The 25,742-nt window shown below is 39.5% G+C and overlaps 1 protein-coding gene across 2 annotated transcripts in view; it reads right to left on the minus strand.

Moving 5' to 3' along the window:
- Positions 1-187: 187 nt before the first annotated feature.
- ANKRD28 (ankyrin repeat domain 28) overlaps positions 188-25,742 on the minus strand; it is an 86,701-nt gene continuing 61,146 nt past the window's right edge. For both annotated transcript variants that reach the window (XM_028751589.2, XM_028751588.2), the window contains exons 9-28: positions 25,155-25,233; positions 23,513-23,627; positions 22,778-22,860; positions 18,909-18,972; positions 17,754-17,822; positions 17,215-17,355; positions 15,638-15,749; positions 14,799-14,825; positions 13,113-13,187; positions 12,663-12,864; positions 11,695-11,782; positions 10,236-10,353; positions 9,445-9,664; positions 8,642-8,729; positions 8,472-8,555; positions 6,730-6,875; positions 5,262-5,344; positions 3,942-4,024; positions 3,103-3,194; positions 188-2,137 (exon numbers count right to left, since the gene is read on the minus strand). In XM_028751589.2, the coding sequence (XP_028607422.2) occupies positions 1,851-2,137; positions 3,103-3,194; positions 3,942-4,024; positions 5,262-5,344; positions 6,730-6,875; positions 8,472-8,555; positions 8,642-8,729; positions 9,445-9,664; positions 10,236-10,353; positions 11,695-11,782; positions 12,663-12,864; positions 13,113-13,187; positions 14,799-14,825; positions 15,638-15,749; positions 17,215-17,355; positions 17,754-17,822; positions 18,909-18,972; positions 22,778-22,860; positions 23,513-23,627; positions 25,155-25,233 (2,256 nt within the window). In that variant the 3' untranslated portion in view covers positions 188-1,850. The remainder of the gene's footprint in view (positions 2,138-3,102; positions 3,195-3,941; positions 4,025-5,261; positions 5,345-6,729; positions 6,876-8,471; positions 8,556-8,641; positions 8,730-9,444; positions 9,665-10,235; positions 10,354-11,694; positions 11,783-12,662; positions 12,865-13,112; positions 13,188-14,798; positions 14,826-15,637; positions 15,750-17,214; positions 17,356-17,753; positions 17,823-18,908; positions 18,973-22,777; positions 22,861-23,512; positions 23,628-25,154; positions 25,234-25,742) is intronic.

Raw genomic sequence — 25,742 nt, forward strand, 5'->3', positions numbered from 1 at the left:
TATGATCAATGATCAAAAGGCCTCCGGAAGATAGCTTAGTTATCTGAATGATTGATCTTTGCTTTAGAATCAACAGGACCAAAAAGGTTTTGTAGAATAGGATTTATAAATCTGAGGTATTCAATGAAGAGAAGCCCTTTAAGGAATTAACAATTATCCCACATAGATACACGGATTATTCATTAAATACAACTCTCACATCTGGGTTTTATTATACTCTGTAAAATATACACAGGAATCTTGATGTACTCAAAGAGTGCAGGTAAATACAGTATTCAAGCAGTCGCTATTTATATGTACATGCTCATTAATTCTTCAAAAACCCACAAAATTATCAAATAGATCAAAATACTGTCCTGTGTTTCCACACTATGTTCAGAAAACAAGCTGATAATTTACAATGGCATTAAGGTTTCCAGTTTCACAATACAAAAAGGATAAAAGAAGGTTGGGGTCAGTTTATAGCAAGTCATTTGTGTTTTACCTCAACATGCAAGAATATGTTCTTGCATGTACATAAGCAAGTTATAATTAAAAATGTTACTTTTCAATTAAAGCAAAACCAAATAAAGTAAATACCTCTATTTTAACAAATTTCATTTTAGGATCGAGAAATGTATCCCATTTTTCAGTTTATTCATTTTTTTTACAGTAGCCTGTTATAAATTAGACAAACTCAAGGCAAGCTGTAACTCTAGCTGAAGGACTTGGAATACATTTCCAAAGATTCATCACTGTACCTTTTTGATGAGAGGGAAACCATTTTAACCATCCCCCAGTCACATCCTGTGCCATGAAAGCTTAGGTGGTGTTTTTTTTAATTAAAAAAATTATATACATCATAGAGGCACAAATCTCATGTCATTGTATATGATGTAGAAGACTGGGCAAGCTGTAGAAAATGCCATTTCCCTAAGGCAGCCTAGCAGGGTGTCAGGATTTTACAATTCTCTATTTTGATGCAGTTTTGCTCATCCAGATAATTACCATTCCTGTATTTTGAATAAAAATATATATTTAAAACAGATTTATTTTCGTAAAAGTAAGCTGTGCAATAAATACTGCATCGCTGTCTCATCTCCCTTTTATTATACTACTGTACAAGTTTCACCCTGACTACTCCTGGTTAAGCCAGTACAGCTTCACTACTATAAGATTGTGACAAGTTCCTTTTCATTTCCTCTCAGAGAAACAAAACTGAAAATTAAGGTTTTTTCCCCCCATGGTACATTTAACTGTGTTGGGAGGCTGTTAAGTGATTAAAAACAAATAAGACATTTAAAACCAAATCTAACATTAATTGTCAGAAGTAATTTAGGGGTTGGTTAAGACTATTACTTATTTAACCTATTCAACTTTTCAAAAAAAGTTTTTGTTTTTTTTAAATTAAAAAAAGTCTAAGTTATTCATTTGGTCCTTTGGCAATTTGCTGCACAAACAACGCCTTCTGTACCAAACTCAATTATTGCCTTAAAAATGATCTTGGTAAGATTTAAATCTATTGTCTTCTTTGTTGTTTAACTTGTTTATTCATTTAGACAGACAATGGTGCACAGCCTTTTTTAGGATTCTTCATGGCACCATGGACAACCTAGTACACTGCAATTAAATAACATTTTGTGTAATTTTTCTTTTCTTTTGCACCATGGATTTGAAGCATTTCCTTTGCATAACCTGCTTTTAAAAGCCTTTGGGAAGTTGCACAAATGTTTCATGTGCACCCATGTTTGTTTTAAAAAAAACAACCCTCTTCTGGGTGTCCCTTTTTTATATTCAGAAACTGCTTTCTCCAACAACACAATCTTGAAATTCAGCAAGTGAGTTCCTCTTCTGACCTCCAAGGAAGCTTCTTAATAGGTTTCAGAATCCGAGTCATTAAGTTCATCTTCTTCCGTATATGGGTAGCCATCTTCCCTGCCAATGTTGTTGAAACTACAGTAAGAGCTGTGTTCACTCCTGATAATAGGCAAGGAGTCAAAGGTGACAGTTTTTGAGGTGTTGGTGTAATGATTAATGGCATTGAAAGTAAGGGAAGGTAGCGTGGTGCTTGACGAAACAGGCATCATTGTGGCCAGAATGAGAGCTAGGCAATCAGCAACATCCTTATTGGGAGCACAGGCCAAAGCTGGTGTATAACCTAGAGTCAGAATAAAATCATAAATTTTAGTTTAAGACACACCCAAAATTTCAGATATCGCCCCAAAGTCCATTCACTTGGTACAGCAGCAAAGTACAATTTTGTTATGCTATACAGTTGTACACTTGGTACAGATTTTGTTATGCTATACAGTTGTACCTTGGGTTCTTGAACGAAATCCGTTCCGGAAGTCCGTTCAACTTCCGAAAACGTTCGAAAACCAAGGCACGGCTTCCAATTGGCTGCAGGAGCTTCCTGCACTCAATCGGAAGCCGCGTCAGCAGCGCCGGACGTTTGGGTTCCAAAGAATGTTCACAAACCGGAACGCTCACTTCAGGGTTTGCAGTGTTCGGGAGCCAAAAGGTTCGAGAACCAAAGTATAATTGTACTAATTAAAAACTGGATTATGTGGGTGACAGACAACTGTGTCCGGCTGCCAAGTGGGAATGGGTTTCCATTTGTGCAATGGGACTCTGAGTTAGTGTGCCACCCCCCTGATCTAGCGCAGCTTGTTTTAGACTAGCCACAACTTGTGTGACATCCAAACTGTGCTGAACGGAAACAAGTCAACTTCAAACCACAGTTTATAAAGGTGGTTAATTTTCAGCAATTAGCTGCACTTTAAGGTTTGGATATAATGCTTAACTGTGGCTAAACTAATATTGAACTTTCCAATCTCCTTGTAACTGCAGTGGGAAGAAGGTGGGGAGCACGCAAGCCCAAGGTGAACAGCAACACATAACGCTAAACCATGGTTTAGCATTGCAGGCGAACCAGGTGACCGCTGATTTAGATGGTTTGTTAAAATAGCATTAGACAAATTCATGGAAAATAGACTCCAATAGATGCCCAGAAGCAGCATACCTTTGAATACCAGGCTTCTTGGAGGCAATATGGCACTGCTGGGCAAGGAAGTGCTATGCAGGCTCTTTTGATTCAACTTTACCCTGTTTAAATTTACTTACCATTTTCATCAACGGCAAGTACACTTGCTCCTTTTCCTAGAAGTTCTTGAACTACAACCGTTAATCCATTTCGAGCAGCAACATGCAACGGTCTGCAGAGACAACCACCCACAAATCTTACAACAAACACATTCAAAATGCATACAAAGATTACTGTCTGATTATATTAGTATTTTCATTTCTATGCCTGTGAAGAGGTAATTGTATACATATTAAAGCAAGCCGTTGCAATTTCTAGAGTAGAAAAAGTGATATCCAAACATTCGAGCATGTTTAAATATTTGTAAGTAACTTGTTACGTATCTGTAGAATTAATCTATTACTACAATACAGAGAGGGTGGGAGTTATAGTCCGGCAATATCTGAAGGACCAAAGGTTAGCCAACCTTGGTGTAAATACAGAATCTATATGGTGTGAGACTAAGCAGTTCTTTGGTTCTCATGTAACCTGTAATTTTTTGTGTGAACTCACTCTTATCCTATTCCAAGCAAAAGTGAATCAGAGTACGGTAACTGTGTCAGTAACTAGCAAAACATCCTTTTTCTGTCCCTTGTTTTAAGCCAGCATGATTACTATTCTCCTGCCTTGTGACCTGTACATTATTGCTACTTTTGTTTACTGTTAATATTTCTGTTCTGCCTTGCCCTTTGCCGAATGTTTCCATGAAGACCATTTCTTAAAACATTGTATAGATTAAGCTCATATATTGCCAATTATCACACAAAAAATATTTAGTGAGCACTTTCCCCCATAATCTCCCTGCTCCCACTCCACTACATTCACCTAAATATAGTTTCTTCAATAATAGATTTTCAGTGCTATATGAAGCTCTACTTACGTCTGCAAGGCTGCATTGGTGGCATTGATGAGATTTCTATCTGTAATCTTCTCCAGTATTAACAAGGCACTAGTTTCATGACCCTTTTTAAAAAAGGAAGGAAAAGGAAAAAGAGATTCTTTATTCTTCCTTAAAAAGAAAAATCTATTATTTTAAACCTTGGCAAATTCAACATGTATATTTGAAACAATCTACACACGTTTTCTTTAGATTATGTAAGCAACAGAGATTTGTAACTAGTAGGTAGAGTTTTTATTAGCACTAAGTATGGTATGCAGAAGGACACAAGATACTTAGCCCAATATGATTAGATACAGTGGTACCTCGCAAGACGAATGCCTCGCAAAACAAAAAACTCGCTAGACGAAAGGGTTTTTTGTTTTTTGAGCTGCTTCGCAAGACGATTTTCCTTATGGGCTTGCTTCGCAAGACGGAAACGTCTTGCAAGTTTGTTTCCTTTTTCTTAACACCATTAATACAGTTGCGACTTGACTTCGAGGAGCAACTCATAGAACGTGGTGTGGTAGCATTTTTGAGGTTTTTAAAGACTTTGGTGATTTTTGAAGCTTTTCCAAAACTTTCCCGACACTGTGCTTCGCAAGACGAAAAAAATCGCAAGACGACAAAACTCGCGGAACGAATTAATTTCGTCTTGCGAGACACCACTGTATTATAGTGGTGAAGACTGCATGTTTCTGTCTTTTACTTCAGTGTCTACAATTTTTGTACCCACTGCTGCCTGTCTTCCTTCATTCCGTTTCTGAACTGTATCATCTTCTCCCCCCAGCCCTTTGCCAAATTGCCCTCTGTATTCCACGCAGATCCAGTATATGGGATGATGTTTCATCTGCCCAATGATGGAATAGTTCTGGTAGAGAGTCCAGACCACTGGACACCTTAAAAAGCTCAACGGATGGACTTCATTGTCTTAGCTTTAGATCAGGCATAGGTGAACTCAGCCCTCCAGATGTTTTGGGACTACAATTCCCATCATCCCTGAACACTAGTCCTGTTAGCTAGGGATTATGGGAGTTGTAGTCCCAAAAACATCTGGAGGGCTGAGTTTGCCTATGCCTGCTTTAGATAGCCATTGTTAAAAATCTGCTACCTGGCTCAGTGTTGATGCAGCTATGAATGAAGCAAGCATGATAAAGAACTTGGCACCCCACTCAAGGTGTAGTTCTTTCCCAGTGCATTTAAAAGACTGCTGCATCACCATTGCTGCTCTAGACCAACTTTATTCAAATGGATAAATGATGAAAAACCACGACGAGACCAGCAATAAATCACAGAAGCTCCAATCTGGAAAATGATACATACCTTGCTGCAAGCCAAATGCAGTGCTGTGTTTTTACACTTATCTTGCAAGGTCAGATCGGCTTTAGCGCTGCTAACCAACACCTCTGAAAGAAGTAAAGTGTTACATTAATTGAAAAGATGCATTTATAGGCAGAAGCTTTATAGTGTACAACTTTTTTTTACTGTTATCTCATCAGCAGAGATTGTTCCCAACTCGGAAGTGTAAATAGGCCTGACATGATTAAGAACATAAGAGCATGCTTGCTGTATCAGATCAAAAGCCTTTCAAGTTGAGTGATCTGTTTCACAAAGTTGCCAACCAGATGCCTTTGGGAATCCCTCAAGCATGATTTGAATGCAATAGTCTCTCCCGCCACTCAAGTAACCGTTGGTAACATTTTTTGGTTTGTGTGTGCAAATTTCCCTACTGCCCCATGTTTCATCATCCTATGCTTTTCTATCCTCTTAAGTCACTCGACAGGTAGCCTGACTTACACTGTGGCTTATCCTGTGAATGAAATTATGAAACTACTGTGGTTGTTAAGAGGATGCGTGTTCTTTTGAATCCAATTCTGTTGATTAATAAAAATATTAACCAAAGAAAGTTGCTTGGTTGATCAATCTGAAATCTGCAAATCTGCTTTTTAAAATGGCCTATGCAGTTCTAATGCAGGCTTTTTACGTTAGTATAGCTTGGGAGGAGAGGGGGTTGCGGGCTACCCCCTCCCACATATGCGGGGGCTGGCCTTTTGCCCCCGCGAGATCCAAGGAATCCCCGGGCGTGCCTTCGACCCAGCCCGTCAATCGGCGGGCTGGGGAGGCGTGGCCTAGCCTACTTAAGGCCAGGCACGCCCGGGGACCGCCCTCTTTCCCCTTTCCAGCTGAGTGGTTTTCCCATCCCACCCACCCTTAGGCTTAGCTAGCTATGAGCTTGCTATGGACTCTGGTTGGTCGCCGCAAGGGGCCTGGTAGGAATTTTTCCAATTTGGCGCACTTTCAGCCTTTTGGTTTTTTCGCCTACCTCGTAGCAAACGTCACAACTTCCGCGGTATTGGCGGTTAGGCATTGGCAGGGGTTAATTGTTATGCAAATGAATGGGGGGGAAGGAAGCGCCATCACCTTCCCCCAAGGAAAGGGTAGTCCGGTAGAGGACTCCGGGGGGCGTTGCCTTGTCCGAAACCTAGGGAGGTAAGGGCCTCCGGCACGCCCCTGAGCGGTGACACCCGTGGGATCCCAGTTGGCGTACTTCAACAGGACTCCCATGGCTTGTGGATAACCCTTCCCGGTCTCCATGCCGGGTAGTCGATAGGAGCCAATGCCTAAGGCCAATACCTTTCAATTCTGTAATCAATAAAGTTGTGGCCTTTTTATGCCCATTAACCTTAAATAATGTGTCCAGTGTCTTTATTTCACATGGGGGAGGGGACTTCCCACGCAATTAATAGTTATTAGTAATGAAAGAGAAAATACACAAGAGTTCTCTTTTTACCAACTGTATTTGTTTGTCCGTTTTCTGCAGCCATCATCAGAGGGGTCTTCCCAGAAGAATCTACAGAGTTTACTTGTGCATTATGGCTGAGCAAAAGCTGTAAGCACTCTACATGGTCTGTAAAAGCTGCTGCATGGAGAGGAGTTCTGGGGAGAAGAAAAAGAGCGCACTTTGTAGATAAAAAGCAGGCTAACAACTAGTATCATATGCACGATTCTACTTAAAAACATAACCCGTCTAGCAGTTGTGGGGAAAAACTGCTTTAGAAGATTATGATTTGTGAATTTGAATTATCTCGGCACTTTAGAGTCAACTATATACATTTCATTTCCCCTCTTGTCCTTTTCATGGAATAACAAGGGGCAGGAGATATAGAAAGAGTGGGGTTGGGAAAAGCACTGCAGATATTACAAAAGAGGTCCAAACCCAGATCCCAGCCCAAAATATCCAAAGCTTCTTTTCATATCATAAATTGTTTTTTAAAGAGTTTTGGTTTATTGCGTAAAGAAAGCGCAATCCTATATAAGTTTAATGAAGGATTTCCAGATAGTTATATGTAGGATCACACAGCTTTATTTCTTTGTTTACTGAACGTATTATAAATTATAGATATCACTGCAATGCATAGGGAAGGGAATAGTCCAGTCAGCTTGAAATTCTAAGTCAAGTATTAAATCTAGCTAGAACATATATAATAGTTAACCTACCATTGTAAAATACTAAGCTTTTAAAGATATTAAAACATCAGCTGTTTTAAATTAGAACACACAGATCTAGACTAAGGCCCATCTGAACTATATATTTAAAGCAGCATCATACCAAAGAATCCTAAGAACTGTTAAGAGCCCCCTGTTCCTCTCATAGAACTACAGATTGGTTTAACAACCAATTCCATTTCCCAGGGAACTCTGGGAACTGTAGCTCCATGAGGGGAATTTGTTTAGTCGTTTAGTCGTGTCCGACTCTTTGTAACCCCATGGACCAGAGTACACCAGGCACTTCTGTCTTCCACTGCCTCCCGCAGCTTGGTCAAACTCATGCTGGTAGTTTAGAGCAGTGTTCCCCAACCTTGGGCCTCCAACTGTTTTTGGACTACAACTCCCATCATCCCTCGCTAGCAAGACCAGTGGTCAAGGATGATGGGAATTGTAGTCCAAAAACAGCTGGAGGCCCAAGGTTGGGGAACACTGGCTTAGAGAACACTATCCAACCATCTCCTCCTCTGTCGTCCCCTTCTCCTTGTGCCCTCCATCTTTCCCAACATCAGGGTCTTTTCCAGGGAGTCTTCTCTTCTCGTGAGGTGGCCAAAGTATTGGAGCCTCAGCTTCACGATCTGTCCTTCCAGTGAGCACTCAGGGCTGATTTGCTTAAGAATGGGTAGGTTTGAGGGGAATAGGGGTCTCTTAACAACTCTTGGCACCCTGAACAAACCACAGTTCCCAGAATCCTTTGGGGGAAGCCATGATTGTTTAAAGTATGGTACTATTTAAAATGCGTAGTGCAGATGGGGCCTTAATCTAGATTAAACACATGAAACCTGCGACAAAATGTTGTAGTTGGCATGCTGCTTTCCAGGGTTCTAACCAGCCATGCTTTCTACCAAAATACTTCATTATATTCATGCCCCACCTCCCTTACTGGGATAACAGTCAGAGAACACATAAAGCAACAACTCTGGCTACCTATTAAGCAGAACTGAAAATGCAGAACATTCTTTTTAGTAAATGTGCTTCAGACCTTACCTGGCTTTTCCGTCTGTCGAATTTACAATGCTAGAACCCAGTGTATCAATTAGCATTTCAGCAGCGCCCTCGTTATCATTAATCCTATCAGAAATTTAAAAGGGAATTACTTCCAGAAAAGCTGCAGTTTGTTAAAAAGATATAATGAAATCCATGTAGAAGTTGCTTACACAGCACAATGCAATGGGCTGAAAGCATTTCCTTCCATTTTCTGGAAAACTTCCTGCTCCAAAAGAAGTTCGACACAGCTGTCATGACCTAAAATGGTTTAAATGCCAGATAGCAAATGAAAAATAATACAAATCAGAGGTCTTTATTATGAAAGTATTATTATACTTTATTATGAAAGGATAAATAGAATGTATAGTTTATTTCTTATGTGTCACATGTTGGAAACTGATGTTTATTTTGGAACACGCCTGACTATCAGGTAAATGTAGCCATAGGTACCATTTTTTCATGGTTACGATGCTGTCACACAGCTACTATAATAGAAATGAGGTGAAACCAACAGAGGGTGAGGAAGGATTGGCAGAAATATTGAATAGGGTGTGTCTTTTGTGCATGTGGACTCCGACACTTATTTATCCTTTCCTGTATCTGTTTATTTGCTATCCATGACCCATTCTGTGGCCTGGCAATTGGTTGCTTCCTACAGAGACATCCTGACACATGACACTTCTAATTAGTCACATGTTCTGGGACCAATCAGCTACAAACTTCCTAAGGTATTTTTGCATGTGTAAATCTTCACAGTATGGAGCATAAGATAATATGTTGCCTCTGCCCAAAATCCTTCTCTAGTTCTCCTGGTGCATTTTAGGATTTTATTAGTTAGCACTGTCTGATCTGAGAATGGCAAAGGAGATTGGAAGTGCAAGGCGGCTTGTACGAGTCATGTGATTCTACACCAGCCAAGTTTTCGCCTTCCCCTAGAATATTTATTCTTAAGAAATGATCATGTCTTATTTACCATTGTAACAGGCCCAGTGCAATGATGTATATCCATGATTGTCTGCAAGGGCAGGTACTGTATCTCCAGATGCTGCTGACTGCAAGAGTGCTCCTAACACCCCAATATGTCCACATGCAGCTGACAAATGTATAGGTGTTCGTCCTCTGCAATCTCGTAGTATGGACTTTGCACCATGTTGAAGCAGAGCTTCTACACACTCCTCGTGTCCTGTAACTGCCTGGAAAAATGTAACACAGAAAGCATATAATGTGTCAACGTGTATATAGTCACAAAGAAGAAGAAGAAGAAGAAGAAATCAATGGTCTCCTCAGTTATGTGATCCATCCATTGCTTCACTACCATATCAGCCCAGTCTGTTTTCACATCGATAAATGGACATTTGTGTACAAAAAGGCAGATGGAGCCTGCTAAGAATGTAGGCTTCAAAAGCTATTGAGAGCTGATTTTGCATGTCTTAGGACACTTTCCAAACAGGATTTGTTTCTGTATTGTTAATGCTACAGCATTTAAATTGTAAGCCACTTTGTAACAGTTTGCTATTAAAAGGGGGGGGGGGATATATAACATATAAATAAAGCGTTCTGGATCCAGACTAAGTTACTTGAACTTAGTTTCCATTGAAATCAATGACTCTTTAGTCATGACTTGGTTTTTGCGCTGAGCTCAGCAAGACCTCTAAGCATAACTAATTCAGTCTATATCTAAAGAAATGCTTCTCTAGGGAAACTTCAGCGATGCTACCTATTGAAGCAAAAGGTGAGGCAGGGGACAATGAATGACACACTTACCCCTCTGTGCAATGCTGTTCTTCCCCATTTATCTTTGGCATCTACATTTGCTCCTTTATTAAGCAATGAATAGACACAATCTGTGTGCCCATTGAGAACAGACAACATCAGAGGAGTCCTGGAAGAGAAACAAAAAAACCCCCATACATTCTATGTTAACAAGCTCACAAACCTGCTCACGTGGCAAGCTAGGCAACTGTAAACAGAAACATTAGCAAATCCTAGTTTGACTCAGTCCATAGACTGGAAGGGCTGCTGCACATCTGAATGGAGACAGAGACAAATCTTCTTAAAAGGAGCATACCATATATTAAAGAGCAGGGGCAGGTAACCTAAGGCCCGGGGGGCGGATGCGGCCCAATCACATTCTCAATCTGGCCACAGACCGTCCAGGAATCAGCGTGTTTTTACATGAGTAGAATGTGTGCTTTTATTTAAAATGCATCTCTGGGTTATTTGTGGGGAATAGGAATTTATTTTTATTTTTTTCAAAATATAGTCCGGTCCACCACATGGTCTGAAGGACGGTGGACAGCCCACGGCTGAAAAAGGTTGCTGACCCCTGTTAAAGAGAGTAGGATAGAGATGCCAGGTCAAAATACAGTTGTGATGCACCTTTCACTGTTGTTGCCTCCTAACTGTCTGCAAGCCACAACCTGAAAAATGTATGCAATGCCTTAGCCCTTTGTTCTTTATTTTATTTGCAGAATGATTTCTACCAAAATCTGCCTGGTAATAAACTATTTCATGGGTTTTTAAATAATGAATGCTCTGCAATAATTCAGCACTGAGTTTCATAAAAGGCCAGCTGGAGGTAATTGTTCAATACTGCATATCTTAATTTGAAAATAAACATTATCCAGAAGAAAACATGGCCACTGGGAATAATAAATTATTATGAAAATGATCAAATATATTTATTTACATTCTTTATCTGAATCTGTTTCCTCCAGGCAAACCATGAACTAGAAATCCAAGAACAAACTTTGGTTATAGCTTCGAGTTTGTCTGGAGTGAGACAACCCATGAGCCTGAGTTCGGATGAAACACTAAGCCAAACCGCATTGGCTTAGCTCAGAGCAGAGCAACGGCAGCAGGGCCAGAAGAGGAGCAAATGGTGAAATCTCCTCTCAGGTCCTGGTGCATTCATGCTAAGTCATTATTTCACTATGCAAATGGGTCCATGAAAGCCTAGTAAAAAAAAGTCTGAAAAGACCAAAAAGCAATTTAGGCATTAAAGAAAACCTCATTATTTGGTTCATAGTCTACTGAAATATTTACTGTATGTGTTCAAAGCAAATAAATATCAGGCAAATATGAGTATATTTCTTTTTAAAAATCACATGGTCCTAAAGGATTTTTTAAAATGCTATTTTGATTTCATGCTCATGTCAGCCCAGCACTGTCAGCCCAGCACTAGCAAGCTCATTTTAAGAGAAAAATGCAATTTGAGACATACTGTCCATTTCCGTCTTGGATGTCAACAGCATTCTGTGGTTCTGCATTTCCTATCAATAACCGCAGACATTCCGAATGACCATTTGTAGCTGTAAAATATTAACAAATAAAACATTAAAATCATTAAACATCAAATTTGAAAAATTATAATTTTTGTTTTAAGACTGTCAGAAGGTATTACTGCATTAAAGCATAAAATACATTTTTGCCAGTGATGCAACCACATTCCATTTATCCTAAGGGTGAAATAATGCAAATTTTGGCTGACAAATCTGGATTAACTAAAGACCTTAGGCTTTAGTGGAGAGGGTAAGAGGGAATGGCTGAGATTCACATCACATAAGGGAGTAACTTGCAATTTATAGGATTTGTTTTGCCTGGGTGGGGATTATGTGATCAAGAGGGTTGGGTATAAATCTTTAAAAATAAACTAAATAAAAAAATAGGCTGAGGATCGCAAGTCACCCAGAAAGCACACACATCTTATGTGCTGGGCTGCTTCTTCATGTTATCCATGCAAGGCTACCATCAAAGCCCAAACCTTAAGGGAGACCAGAAAATATAACCGCATACAATTCATTGCTCTTGGTGCCTAAATATTTTTGATAACTCAAAACCTCTGCAAAAACAAATGGACAAAGAAAGGAAGGAGAAACAAGCTCCCAAGCCAATGTAGTTAGAGATGTGGAGGCCTGGATTTAACACCTCTAGTCATAAAATAGGGTCCAATAAAACTAAATAAAATAACCAGAGTAAGAACAATATAACATATTGAAAGCAATTTTTGTAACTATCTGCTTTTTAGAAACGACAGAATTAGATAATCTGTTCTCTATTTGTAAGACCACTTGATTAAAAAATAATAATAATTAAGCGGGGGGGGGGGATTTGTTAAACAAAATAAAGAAATTTCTACCCTATTTACTACTTTTCTGCTATGATTTAAAAATGAAGTGTTAAAGGTCTTACCTGCAGCATGTATTGGTGTTCTCTTTACAACATAGTCTTTCACCAAAATGGATGCCCCCTGATTAATTAGTACATCAACACATTCAACGTGTCCTTTAAAAGCTGCAAGATCCAATGGCGTTCTACCATTATTGTTCCGGACATCAAGATCCAACAAAGACTGCACTAATACTTCCAGAGCTTGATGGTGTCCATGATAGGCCTGAGAAATGGTACAATTTTAGATAGATGGAGACATTACAGTGATAAAAATGAATCAGATTTGAGACAAAAATGTACACTTTACAAAGATATCTATCAAACGTAGCCCAGGTTTTAACAAGCGTAAATAATTATTGATGCATAGACGAACTCAAAGCACAAGTCAAAATTACATTAAATCACCCAATGCAAAGGTATGTTTATTTTCTAAAAGGCCAATAATCAATATTTGGTGAACTAAATACTTACAGCTAAGTGCAATGGACTAATTGGTGCCCTGTTGTCTGAATCATTCAGCATGTCTGTTCCAGATGTTTCCATTAGCTAAACAGAAAAATATACACGATGAAAGTCAAATTATTTTTAAGTTGACATACATACTTCAACAATGCATGGTTGTCCCAATCTAAATTCGTTAACAGAGGGAAAATACCAATGTGATGAATTTGTATTTTAAAATAAAAACATACTTGTTAGGCTCTTGTAACAAAAACAAAGAGCTTACACTTAAACTTTTCAGTCCCGTTCCCCCCCCCCCCGACATACTATAAAACACTTTAGAAAGACTTGATGTTAGCAAAGTTTTTTAGTTTTTTAAGGATCAGTTAATGGTTATAAGCCTCCAGGAAAAGACTGGGCGAGAAATGGAAGCATATGAGAAGGATGTTCCTTGGCCTGGTCCACATGTCACAGTAAGACAGGGTATGGTTTACTGTAACTGCATGATGAATATGCTGGCTCCTGATGAGGAGCTGACACCCACTTTCCTGATCCCCCAGGCTTTTTCGGTCACCAAAGGATGGCAAGCTAAGCCAAAGTTTGGCTCAGCATGTCATCCCAAGCCAGGATTGTGATAAACGTCTCTTCTCCCTAACCAAGGCCTATAACCATCAGATGACCCTCTGCTACAAGGGGAATGCTTACTGTATTTTTCGCTCTATAAGACACACTTTTTCCCTCCTAAAAAGGGGAAATGTTTGTGCGTCTTATGGAGCGAATGCAGGCTGCGCAGCGCTCCCTCTCGCTGTTCTAGCTTCTGGCTTAGCCCCTCTGTCCCTTCCCCCACCTCCCAGAAAAGCCCCCAAGAGGCACGCTCCCTTTAAAGAGCGCGTGGCTTTTGCGGGAGGTGAGGGAAGTAACAGATGGCAGCCGCTCAGTCCCTTCCCCCACCTCCCGGAAAAGCCCGCAAGAGCCGCACTCCCTTTAAAGAGCCACGCGGAGCATGTGTGCGACTCTTGGGGGCTTTTCTCCCTCCTCGGGGAAAAGGCTGCAAGCGCCACACACACGCTGCATGCGGCTCGTGAAAGGGAGCGCTGAGCAGAGCCTGGGATGCATACAGGCTCTGCTCAGTGCTCCCTTTAAAGAATATTTTTTCCCTTACATTCCCCCTCTAAAAACTAGGTGCGTCTTATGGTCAGGTGCATCTTGTGGAGCAAAAAATACGGTAATTATGATCCCAGCTTTGGACAAAACACTAAGCCAAATCTTGGCTTAGTTGCTGTGCCACATTAATTTTAAAAGCTAGAGGATCAAAGTAGCTGCAATATCCTCCCTGGGAGCTGCTATGCTATGGTTTGGCTTAGCATGGTGTGTGAATGCAGCCTTTAAGGAATCAAGCTGAATTAAAGAAGCAAGAAAACTACATCACGAAAACTGAGCTAAATGAGAAACAAGCAGCAATTTGTGGTTTCTTTAACTTGCCTACTTGTATCACCAGGATCACAGTAGACAACATAAAAGCTATCTGAACGTTACTAATTAGCTCCTGTGGAAAACAAACTAGAAGAGCCATATGTTTTATTCTGAGTCATTCAACTTTTAGTTAAGTATCTGCTGAATTTCCAGTATAAATAGTGAAATGTCAAACAAAATTAGGCTATAAAGCATTCTGAATATTTGCAATAAATATTTTACAGCAAATGTCTTTATACTTACAACATCTAGAGGTGTTTCACTGGCAATCTGCAATGAAATCCACACTTTAGATAACAGTTGCTAAAAATGTGAATACAAAGCTCCAAGTTTTTTACTATTCTTCAGAAAATTCATGGTTCGGAATTTAAGTTTATAAAACAGCAATTGTAATTCAAATAGGTACATATCTTTGAAGATATGTATTACGCTTCGTATCCCAGGTTTGGTATGCAAATCATGCATGGAACTATCTATAATATCCTCAGTATAGTTAAAGGCAACAATCCAAATGATTTTGTTTGAAATGGACTTTACATATTGGCCAAGATTCAAAGAACAATGCTTGTTCTGGGCTTCTGTTTTTTAAACAGCATGCCACACGGCAATCACTTTTCAAAATGTATGGAATATTCAAAAGCAGATTGTATTATGGTATTGGGGTCTACAGTTCAAAGAAAAAGGAAAAAAATAACGTCAACTTGCTTAATAAAATAATAGTTCCTCTTTAACCAAGCTTTTTGCTGACACCTTTTTAATGTGGAAGAGGGGATTACTGGATTGTCTTTGTTTTTGTTATGTGTGATATATATATATATAATGTTGTGTACCACCTTGAGATATAGGGTGGCATACAAATTTAATAAATGATAATAAAATAATAATTAAGGCTTCAGAGAAAGCTAAAAGTAGCTTTTCACTCTTTGATTTTCTTTGTAAATGCTCAAGGATAAGATAATAAATTTTATTTTTCATGATTATCTCTTTTTGTCTTTTAAAAAAACTGACCTACATGTACTTCCTAAGCTTTCTCACACAATCTTTATTTACTGGTCAATGTCCTTCACAGTAAATTATCTCACCAATTCAAGGCATAAGCGATGACCATAAGCTGCAGAATAATGAACTGCATTGTATCCTTGCTTGTCTCGAATCCCTGGATTTGCATCATTTCTTAATAAATATTCCAGGCACCTGTACAAAATGAAATGCCATTTTAATCTTTAATCAATGTCTTCTTCCCCATACACAGATGATTCACTCATTCAATATATTTAGATACTGTTGTTTGTCATAAACAATACACTATAAAGCATTATATAACAAATGTATCATCATCATCATCATCAATTATTGAATTTGTAGCCCAATCTTCCTTCACACAAAGCTCAGAATGGAAAAAAGATACACAAGCTTAAAAGAAAAACAAAACAACATTTTAAATGCTTAAAACATTCTAAAAACAATTACAATTCAAAACATTTATACATATTAAGCCCAGCAGTAAATTCCATACCAAGCCAACTGAAAGCAGTCCTCCCTTATGAAAGGGCAACATTGCACTGTCAAAAATGATTGGAGACAAATGACTCAAAACAGTGGCAGAGGAAAGAGGCCCCAGGAAGGCATGGGCATGGAGGAGGAAGGAGTCAATGACCACAGACAGCTGATCAGCTGGAGATCTTTAACCCTATTCTAGAGTCCAAATCACATACACAGCATAAAGGTAAAGGTAAAGGGACCCCTGACCATTAGGTCCAGTCGTGACAGACTCTGGGGTTGCGGTGCTCATCTCGCTTTATTGGCCGAGGGAGCCGGTGTACAGCTTCCGGGTCATGTGGCCAGCATGACTAAGCCGCTTCTGGCAAACCAGAGCAGCGCACGGAAACGCCAGTTACCTTCCCGCCGGAGCAGTACCTATTTATCTACTTGCACTTTGACGTGCTTTCGAACTGCTAGGTTGGAAGGAGCAGGGACTGAGCAATGGGAGCTCACCCCGTCGTGGGGATTCGAACCGCCGACCTTCTGATCGGCAAGTCCTAGGCTCTGTGGTTTAACCCACAGCGCCACCCACGTCCCATGACTTAGCTACTCACAAACAAAACAGATCAATATTTGTGGGTGAAAAGTACCGTATTTTTCGCCCTATAGGACGCACCGTCCCATAAGGCACATCTAGTTTTTTTGGGGGGGGGGAATAAAGGGGGGCGAATTATTTCCCCCCCAGGCGCGGGGCTGGGGCAGGGGAAGCCCAAGCTTCCCCCGACCCCAGAACAGGCAACTCTCCGCAAGCCGCAGGAGCCCAGTGTAGGGCTCCCGCGCCTTGCGGAGAGCTGCGCCAAGTCTGGGCGCGCTTTGCGGAGATCTGCGCGAAGCCTGGAGAGCGAGAGGGGTCGGTGCGCACCGACCCCTCTCGCTCTCCAGGCTTCAGCGAAAGCCTGCATTCGCCCCATAGGACGCACACACATTTCCCCTTCATTTTTGGAGGGGGAAAAGTGTGTCCTATGGGGTGAAAAATACGGTAACTTGACTATCAGTCTTTACTAATCCCTTCTAACAACATATCCCCATTAAACAAAAACAAAAAAAACCCTGCATGGCAAATTTCATGCTACTAAGGGGTTTGAATATTAAGATTTCTAAATAGTACCATACTTACTTTCCATCAGTGTCTGATGCAGCTGCATAGTGCAATGGTGTACAACCCCTTTCGTCGAGGTCGTTGACACTTGCTCCAGAACCCACAAGGGCAAACAGGCACTGGTAATTACAATTGGCAGCAGCATAATGGAGTGGAGTTCTATGGCATAAGATATCGGATATGTTATTTGTAACAATATTTATACTGAAAATTTATCAATATGACATGGTAAATTTTTATATTTCCAGTAAAGGGTAGAAATAAGTCTGAAACTTTGTACTTGTTCAGTCTTGAAATTTACCAGTAAATATCAGAATACTTGGACATACCCCAAGAGCCTAATTACACTGCAGACAAGTAGATTTCAATGGTAAATGAGTGTCCATTTATATAAATATATAAAAGCAGATACAATACTAAGTGCAAGGGTGGAAGTGACCATTTCAGTGCTTTTCATAAACAAGGGAAAGAGCATGTAAGAGCATACACTGGTGGTAAGCAAACTATGCTTATTATTTAACATATCCTGCACATTCAAAAGGAGCATCATGTTTTACCTTCCAAATTTGTCTTTCTTATTGAAGTCTGCACCTGTGTTGAGCAGCAGATTTAGGCACTCCAAATTCCTGAAAGTTTTAGAACATGCTTCTCTTAGTCAGACTTCTCTAAAAACATCCCCATGCAATGTCACCCACGATAAATCAGAATCTGTAGTTTTCTATGAAACTAGGCTAGGATCCAAAGGATTACAAAGTGTTCCATATGTCTTTCAGCCATATTCCCTAGGATGGCACCTCCTTAAAAGCTCTCCACCCAACCACCAAGGAACCTTAGGGGGAGATGGCAGAAGTGACTGAGACCAGAAGGGAAAATTGCTTGTGCATGGGCTTCTCGGAATTTTAGGCTCTTAGCCATTGTAAGGAATCTTTTAACCAAATAGCAATATCAAACAACTACCAATAAAATAATGCAATATATAGTTTTAACTTCTTTTAACATCAAAATGTTTATTCGGCTTTACGCCCATCATGAAACACAACACAACAAATCAAATCAAATCAAATAAAACAGCGGACTCGTACAAGCCACAAGTAGTATAACACAGTTCACAACTCACAAGGACAGATATTAGCCATTCATAAGAAAAGTTTAAGATTAAGATTAAAAATTTTAGGCACTACACTAAAATCAATATCTGATGTCATTATAGAAAATTCTTATAACTATCAATAATCAGCTAACATTCCATTCCGTCTCTTGTACGAGAGGACGGCTGTTAGGAATTTAGCAAGCAAAATAAAGACCTGTAATCATGGAAGGGAAATAAAGGGCCTTTGAGAAGGACCCAGATAAGCTAGATCATTTAGGCTTGATTTTGTTTTACAATGCTTCAAAACCAGGAGTTTGTGAAGAAGCACTTGTTCATAGCTACTTAAACCCATAATATGTGATATTGTATTATTTTTTATTCTTTGATGGTATCCCTGAGAGTTCATGGAAGAGTGCATCCAGTACTTCAGACGTCATTAAGTATAGTGAGATAGATACTAGACAAACCCCTTATTGCTGTCCATAACATGTTAAATCCTCTTAAGCACAGAAAAATAATATTTTCCAAGTATTACACAGGTAGTACAGATCATGTGACAGACTAACTTTTCTGCTGCTGCTGAAAATCCTAAATTTTAAGAAGTTGCTAGAACTGTACATACCCTCCAGCTGCAGCAGCATGAAGACAGGTCCTGCCAAAATCATCTGGAGTATCTATGTCAAAGCCTACAAAAGAAAGGCATTATTCTGTGAAATCACCTATAAAATGCGTCTCTCTGTCCAGTTTGGTAGAGTATGCTACGAAGCAAACTTCCTTATATAGTAACTGTAGCATGAATTGTTACTTCTACACAATAAATTAATCCCCCAAAGATGTTCTGTTAATGTATGAAAAAGCTAGCTTTATCCCCACTTTTGTAGCATTGCTGTTGAGCCTTCTCAGACATAGTGTTAAACAATGTCTTAGCATTATGCACAAAAGCTTGAGGGTAACACATTTCTTGCTATCCTCTGGCACAGCTGCAATATATCAACTTTTTCCCTTTAAACTAATGTGCAGCTCCCTAAATGTCCAAGCAAGCTAGGCTCAAGCTGTGGTTTATAATCCTGACTTGCTCATAAACCACAGTTTAAATTAAACACATTTTTCCTGAGTTTGCATGCAGCAGGGTGTTGTGGTTAGTTTAAAATCAGAAGCAAATCTTCCTTATAGCTGCACCAGAGGAGGTATGTGGGGATGAGGAAAGCATGTGAACACGAAACGCATAACAGTAAACCTGGCCCACTGAAAACAGTTATGCCTTCAGATTCCTTCTGCTGCAAGTACTGCTTTACATGGAAAGCAAGATATCTGGGAATTATCACATTTCTAGCACAAGATGCCTAAAATAGAAAGACTGGATGTGTTTAAAAAAAAAGGGGGGGGGGAGGAAATCAAGTTTCCAAACCAGACAATCATTGTCCATCAGCAAGAGAGGTTCAGAGTAAAATAAGATCAAATATTCAAAACCAGCCAAATGTCTACACCATAATATAATGTGGGGGATATTGAATTTTGCACACTAAAGATGAAGGGGAAATATTTCTTGGGAATTTCGATTCCATTACATGCCAGAAGGGCACCTATGTTTCTGGAATAACTTTTCCATTAACGAAAGAAAGGCAAGGTGAGAGTTCCATCATTCTAGAGGGTACAACCCTCCAGCAGCTTCCAGACTGATATTGCAAGGAACTTAAGACTAGAGTCAGCAGATGTTGCTTTCTAACTAGGACAATCCACAGACCAGAATATCTTACTGTTACCCACTGAACAGACCCTGAACTACGAAACTATAATAAAGGCAGTCACTTGATTTTCATTGAATTATGCATCACGCTGCATACGAGGAGGAGCAAGTTTTCCTCTGACCTTGCAGTGCATTTCAGAGGTTAAGTACAAGACGATAGGTAAAACACTCTCGTGGGGAGGGGAGACAGAGCGACAAAAAAAATTTAGTTGGCCAACAAGACCAGCTAAAATTAGTTGGCACCTGTTTAAGGTGGAACTCCCTATCAGGGCTGCAAAACCAAGAAACTTAAGTCAATTGATTTCAGTGGGCCTACTCTGAGTGTGATCAATGCTGGATTTCAACTACTGAATTAAACCCCACACACAAGACATGTAGAGTAGAGGAACTGCATGAGGACAGAGATTGCTCACAATCCTCCAAACCATGGTTTGGAAAATCATCTAACTATAGGCACAGTCTATTTTAAATCACTTTTCACTACAGTGTGTGTTATCAGGATATGGAATAGCCACTATTCCTTAGTTTTATCTTCCTTAGTTAGTTAAGAGTTTATATCCCACACTTCAGAGTTTATATGTGTAGTGGTTCAAAAGAGTATTAAAACAGAAAAAAAACACTGAAGATGGGTTTTCCTTTTAGCGATTAACTGTTGCTTTTGTTTGTTAAAATAGCATTCATGTTATCAGCAAAAATATATCTTTACTGAACTTTTATTACATGCATACCCCTCAGAAAGTTAATTTTAAAAATACCATCACATAGAATAGTCCTTGATCTGCTGACGGCTCTAGTTATATTATAAAAATTGTAGCTTCCAACACCAAAACAATAACTCTGTTATGCCTATCAGGGAGTGTGAAGAGACTTGGAAGAGTAATACCGTACACTCTTTCTACCAACAGTTATAATTTTCTACTAAAAACAGAGGCTGCACCAATATCAATGACCAAAAATATCTAACAGGCTCTGCCTAACCAGTAAAAATATGTATCTGACTGAAAGCTTTAGAACGATGGAGTACATTACCTCACAATAAAACTACTCAGTATGTATTCACAGGACTACACAACATTTGCTTTGTTTTCGTTTTATTAAGACCTACCATATTTCCCCAAGATATTGGATTTCAAAATGAGTGATATGGACAACTGTACAGAACTGCAACTGTTTCATAGCTATAGCAGACTCAAAACTAACAACATACATATAATGTAGGCATTTCAGGGTCAGGGGAACATGCAACCATTCTAATCTACAAATCTAAACAACATATAGCTATCTATCATTGAAAATTAAAGTTCCTAAATTCAAACTAGTTTCACCCCAAATGAAACATTTCTCTGTGTCATTGAATTCATCCCACCACAAGAAAATATGGGATACACTATCTAATGTATCAATTAATGAAACTAATCAATCACAGATAATATAAGGGATGTAAATTTTTCAGAGGTTTAATACATAAATTATCATCAGTGCTTTTCTTTTAAACCAAAGGGTGCTGGAAGGCACCTCTCTCAGAAGACACACTCCAGAGCCCAAAGAGGTTATCTCCTCATGAGCCAGAGGAAGCCTTGGTCAGGCTCCGTTCATGAGGCTACCTCAACTGCCTTTGCCGAGGTGTGGGATGGGAGGAAGAGGTGGTCCACCCACCTGCCCGTGTGAAGGCAGCTGATGCACAGGCAGGTACAGTGGTACCTTGCAAGACGAATGCCCCGCAAGACAAAAAACTCGCTAGACGAAAGGGTTTTTTGAGCTGCTTCGCAAGACGATTTTCCCTATGGGCTTGCTTCGCAAGACGGAAACGTCTTGCAAGTTTGTTTCCTTTTTCTTAACACCGTTAATACAGTTGCGACTTGACTTCGAGGAGCAACTCATAGAACGCGGTGTGGTAGCCTTTTTTGAGGTTTTTAAAGACTTTGGTGATTTTGGAAGCTTTTCCAAAACTTTCCCGACACCGTGCTTCGCAAGACGAAAAAAATCGCAAGACGACAAAACTCGCGGAACGAATTAATTTCGTCTTGCGAGGCACCACTGTAACTTTTTTAAACTGCTCCGCTGAGCGGCATGTGACTGCTTTTGCCGTAGCTGAGCAGCTTGTGTGAGCCAGAGTAGCATGAGGGCTTGCTCAGCTTAGAAGCGGCTTAACTGACTAATACAGAGCATAGAGATCACTTGGGCAATCATTCAAAAAATAAAAGGTATAAGGTAAAGGATGGTTAAGTCCAGTCAAAGGAGCTCAGCCCGTCGCATGGATTCAAACTGTTGACCTACCAATTGGCAAGCCGAAGAGGCTCAGTGGTTTAGACCACAGTGCCCCCCCCCCCAAATGCAAACCCCCATATATCTGGGTGCAGGACAAGACTGAAAAAGATTGCATACTGCATTCTGTCTCATAACTAAAACAAAGCAGATTTCCACCACTGGACATTTTATGTGTAAACAGTGAGTGTTCACACCTTTTACATTTAAACTGATCTATGAAGAATCTGAAAAATTCAAGAGCTGGAATTTGTTATAGCCTGAAAAGTATTAATGAGATTATCTATAATTAATTGCAGATGTAGTACAGTACTTTTTGGTGCATCAGCATACAAAATTGAACTTCATGGCTGAGTGAGAACTTGAACCAAAACCTTGCTACTATGAGTCCACCCCTTGAACCATTATATTGTGAATTAAAATGTCAAACAACCAAAGGTTAACAGGAAAAGGGTTTAAGATTATTTTGAAGAGCCTACCTGAAGTCAGCAGCTTTCTGCAACAGTCTGAGAATCCACTTAATGCTGCCAAATGGAGAGGAAACATTCCATGTATACCCCGCCTAAGATACACCATAATCAGACATCACAGTCTCATTACAATAGAAGTGATCCAAGATGTCATGCCAAACTCCTTGTATATAAGGTAGCATTTAACTGCCCTTGTTCAAATAATTAAAGAAAGTAACTAATACATTTAAATGTAACGGTTCAGTCTAAATGTAGAGCATTCATTCAGAATGAGAGCCAAATAAAAAATTGAGCCTTATCTATTTTTACATTAGAAATACAGAGGCTGTCTTATTTTAAGCAGCATACACAAAGCAACATGCAGCATTTTAAAAAGTTTGAATTACAGAAATTTTATTAAGACCTTTATGCAAACTCTTCTCCGCAGATGTTTACTGTTCTGTAAACACTGTAATATTGCTCAAATTCTGTATTATTTATTTGTATAATATTGAGTGAGGTTTTACAGAGGCAATTTGACCGGTTTTCGACTATATACATTATATGGGATAAAGTTGTATCTCTTGCTCATGTTCTAAAAAGGGACAATACTACTACACTAAGACGCATCATTAGAATTCTCTCTCTCTCTCTCTCTCTCTCTCTCTCTCTCTCTCTCTCACACACACACACACAAACCCCACACCAATATGACCTTTTTAATTGATATATATTTCATTTTGATGTATTATAAGTGTTTCTTACTTTGCAGTGTCAGCACCACTTGTAATTAATGTGTTGATGAGCAGTTCATGGCCATATCTGGCTGCTATGTGCAAAGGTGTATTTCCATTCTTATCTTCACAATCTATTTCAGCTCCTAGAAAGTAAATGTAAAATAAAGTGTAACCATATATGCATGTGTGCTCAGCAGCATACAGGTTGTTAAACAAATAAATTCACATTTTAGATTATCAGAAAACTCAGAAATGTTCAAAATGTCAGAGTCCAAGGTGTCTGAAGATCCTGAAGTGTAACTAAAGGCCATTTGCCATGTTAAGAACAGGCAGAAAGTGGAAGCACAAGAAGTATGTGTTGTTGTTTTTATTAAATTTGTATACTACACTATAATGGTAAAGGACCCCTGGATGATTAAGTCCAGTCAAAGGCGACTATGGGGTATGGTGCTCGTCTTGTTTTTCAGGCTGAGGGACCTGGCGTTTGTCCACAGACAGCTTTCCGGGTCATGTGTCCAGGATGACTGAACTGCTACTGGTGCACGGAGGACCGTGACAAGTGCCAGAGTGCACGGAAATGCTGTTTACCAATGCTGGTACCTATTCACCTACTCACACTGGTATGCTTTTGAACTGCTAAGTTGGCAGAAGCTGGGACAGAGTAACAGGAGTTCACCCCGTTGTGTGGATTCGAACCACCGACCTTCCGATCGGCAAGCCCAAGAGGCTCAGTGGTTTAGACCACAGCACCACCCGCAGGTCTCAAGGCAGTTCACAGGATAAAATCACAACATAAAAACATGAGATACACAATCAAAATAAAAACAATACCCCCTCAATAACCGAATAACTCCCTTTCCTTCCTGCTAATGCTGATAATGAGACTTCATGATTACTTTCAAAGCAAGTATCAGAAGACTTCTGGAGGTCACAGATCTTACTATAGGAGAAATCTGAATCATAGACTTGCGGAATGGGAAGGGACCCCAAGGGTTATCTATATAGTTGCCATGAGAAAAGCAGCACTATGTTTTTTGTGCGTGTGTTTTTAAAGGAAAATGGAAGTGACTTTGTGGTACTTTCTTTGATCCCAGGGCTGTGTGGGCTAATTTCAGAGTTCCAGAGAAATTTACTCTGAAAGCAAAGCTGTCAGTGTAAAACATAAAACACAGGTTAACAGCATGATAAAGCCAACTAAAAGATGAGTGAGGGCAGGCCCTCAGAGCAGACTTATTTGCTTGACCCAAGCACTGGCAAACCTGGGAAAAATAAGTGGTTGTCTCCCTAGAGAGAATTCTCCCCCATCAGTTTTTAAGTGCTGTAGCACTAAATTAATGACTTTATATACCCGACTTTAACATTAGTGTTTTAAAATGTGGGATTAGTGTTATAAGCCTGTAACAGAATCTAGACTTATAAAGGTGATGGAGCATACTGGAATTACAGGTTTTTAAATAAAGGAAAGAGTTTGCTATTGATTTAGTAACCTGAAGATTCCCGAAACAGAAACTTCAAATTTCTGAGATTCATATTTCAGCATACAAGGCAGACAGATGAAAAGATTAAAGCTAGTAAGTAAATTAACTAATTTATTTACATTTGTCAAACCATATGCATCGCATGACAGTGACAGAAACATTAATATTTTAATATGTTTTCTTTTCTTTTACCATTCTGGATGATTGTTTGTGATCTTGAAAATCTTCCATGGATTGCTGTCATATGCAATGGTGTTTTTCCATCTTTACTCTGGGGAAAAAGAAGTCAACCCATGGCTACCAAGTCAATTGACAACATTAGATAGACAACTTCAGTGTTTTATTTTTGGTTCATTTATATTCCTTTCCTGCACTATTGTAACGTTGTGCTAGAGGCTTTTCAACATTATAGTTTTGTAAATATTTGCATTATAACTGCACACAACAACACAGTGAAGCCCACTCCGAACTATATGTTCAGGGCACTTGCTGTTTATACAACAATGACAGCAGACAATCTTTATCACCTAGCAAGGATGCCAAAATAGTTAAAGCAAGCTTTTCACGTACACCTAAGACACCCAAATCTGTTACACACAAATATTTCACCTGTGTCACCTGACACTTTGGTGTTGACCAGAAACCCACCAGCAATTCATTGCAAATCAGAAGCAATGCTCAACGGAACTATTCCATTCTGGAGGATACTGTATATTTTATATGCAACCATTCCCCTACAATCACATCTTAGAAGTAGGTCAACCTTAATGCATGAGGTAA

The sequence above is a fragment of the Podarcis muralis genome, chromosome 12 (assembly GCF_964188315.1).
Source record: "Podarcis muralis chromosome 12, rPodMur119.hap1.1, whole genome shotgun sequence".
NCBI lineage: Eukaryota > Metazoa > Chordata > Lepidosauria > Squamata > Lacertidae > Podarcis > Podarcis muralis.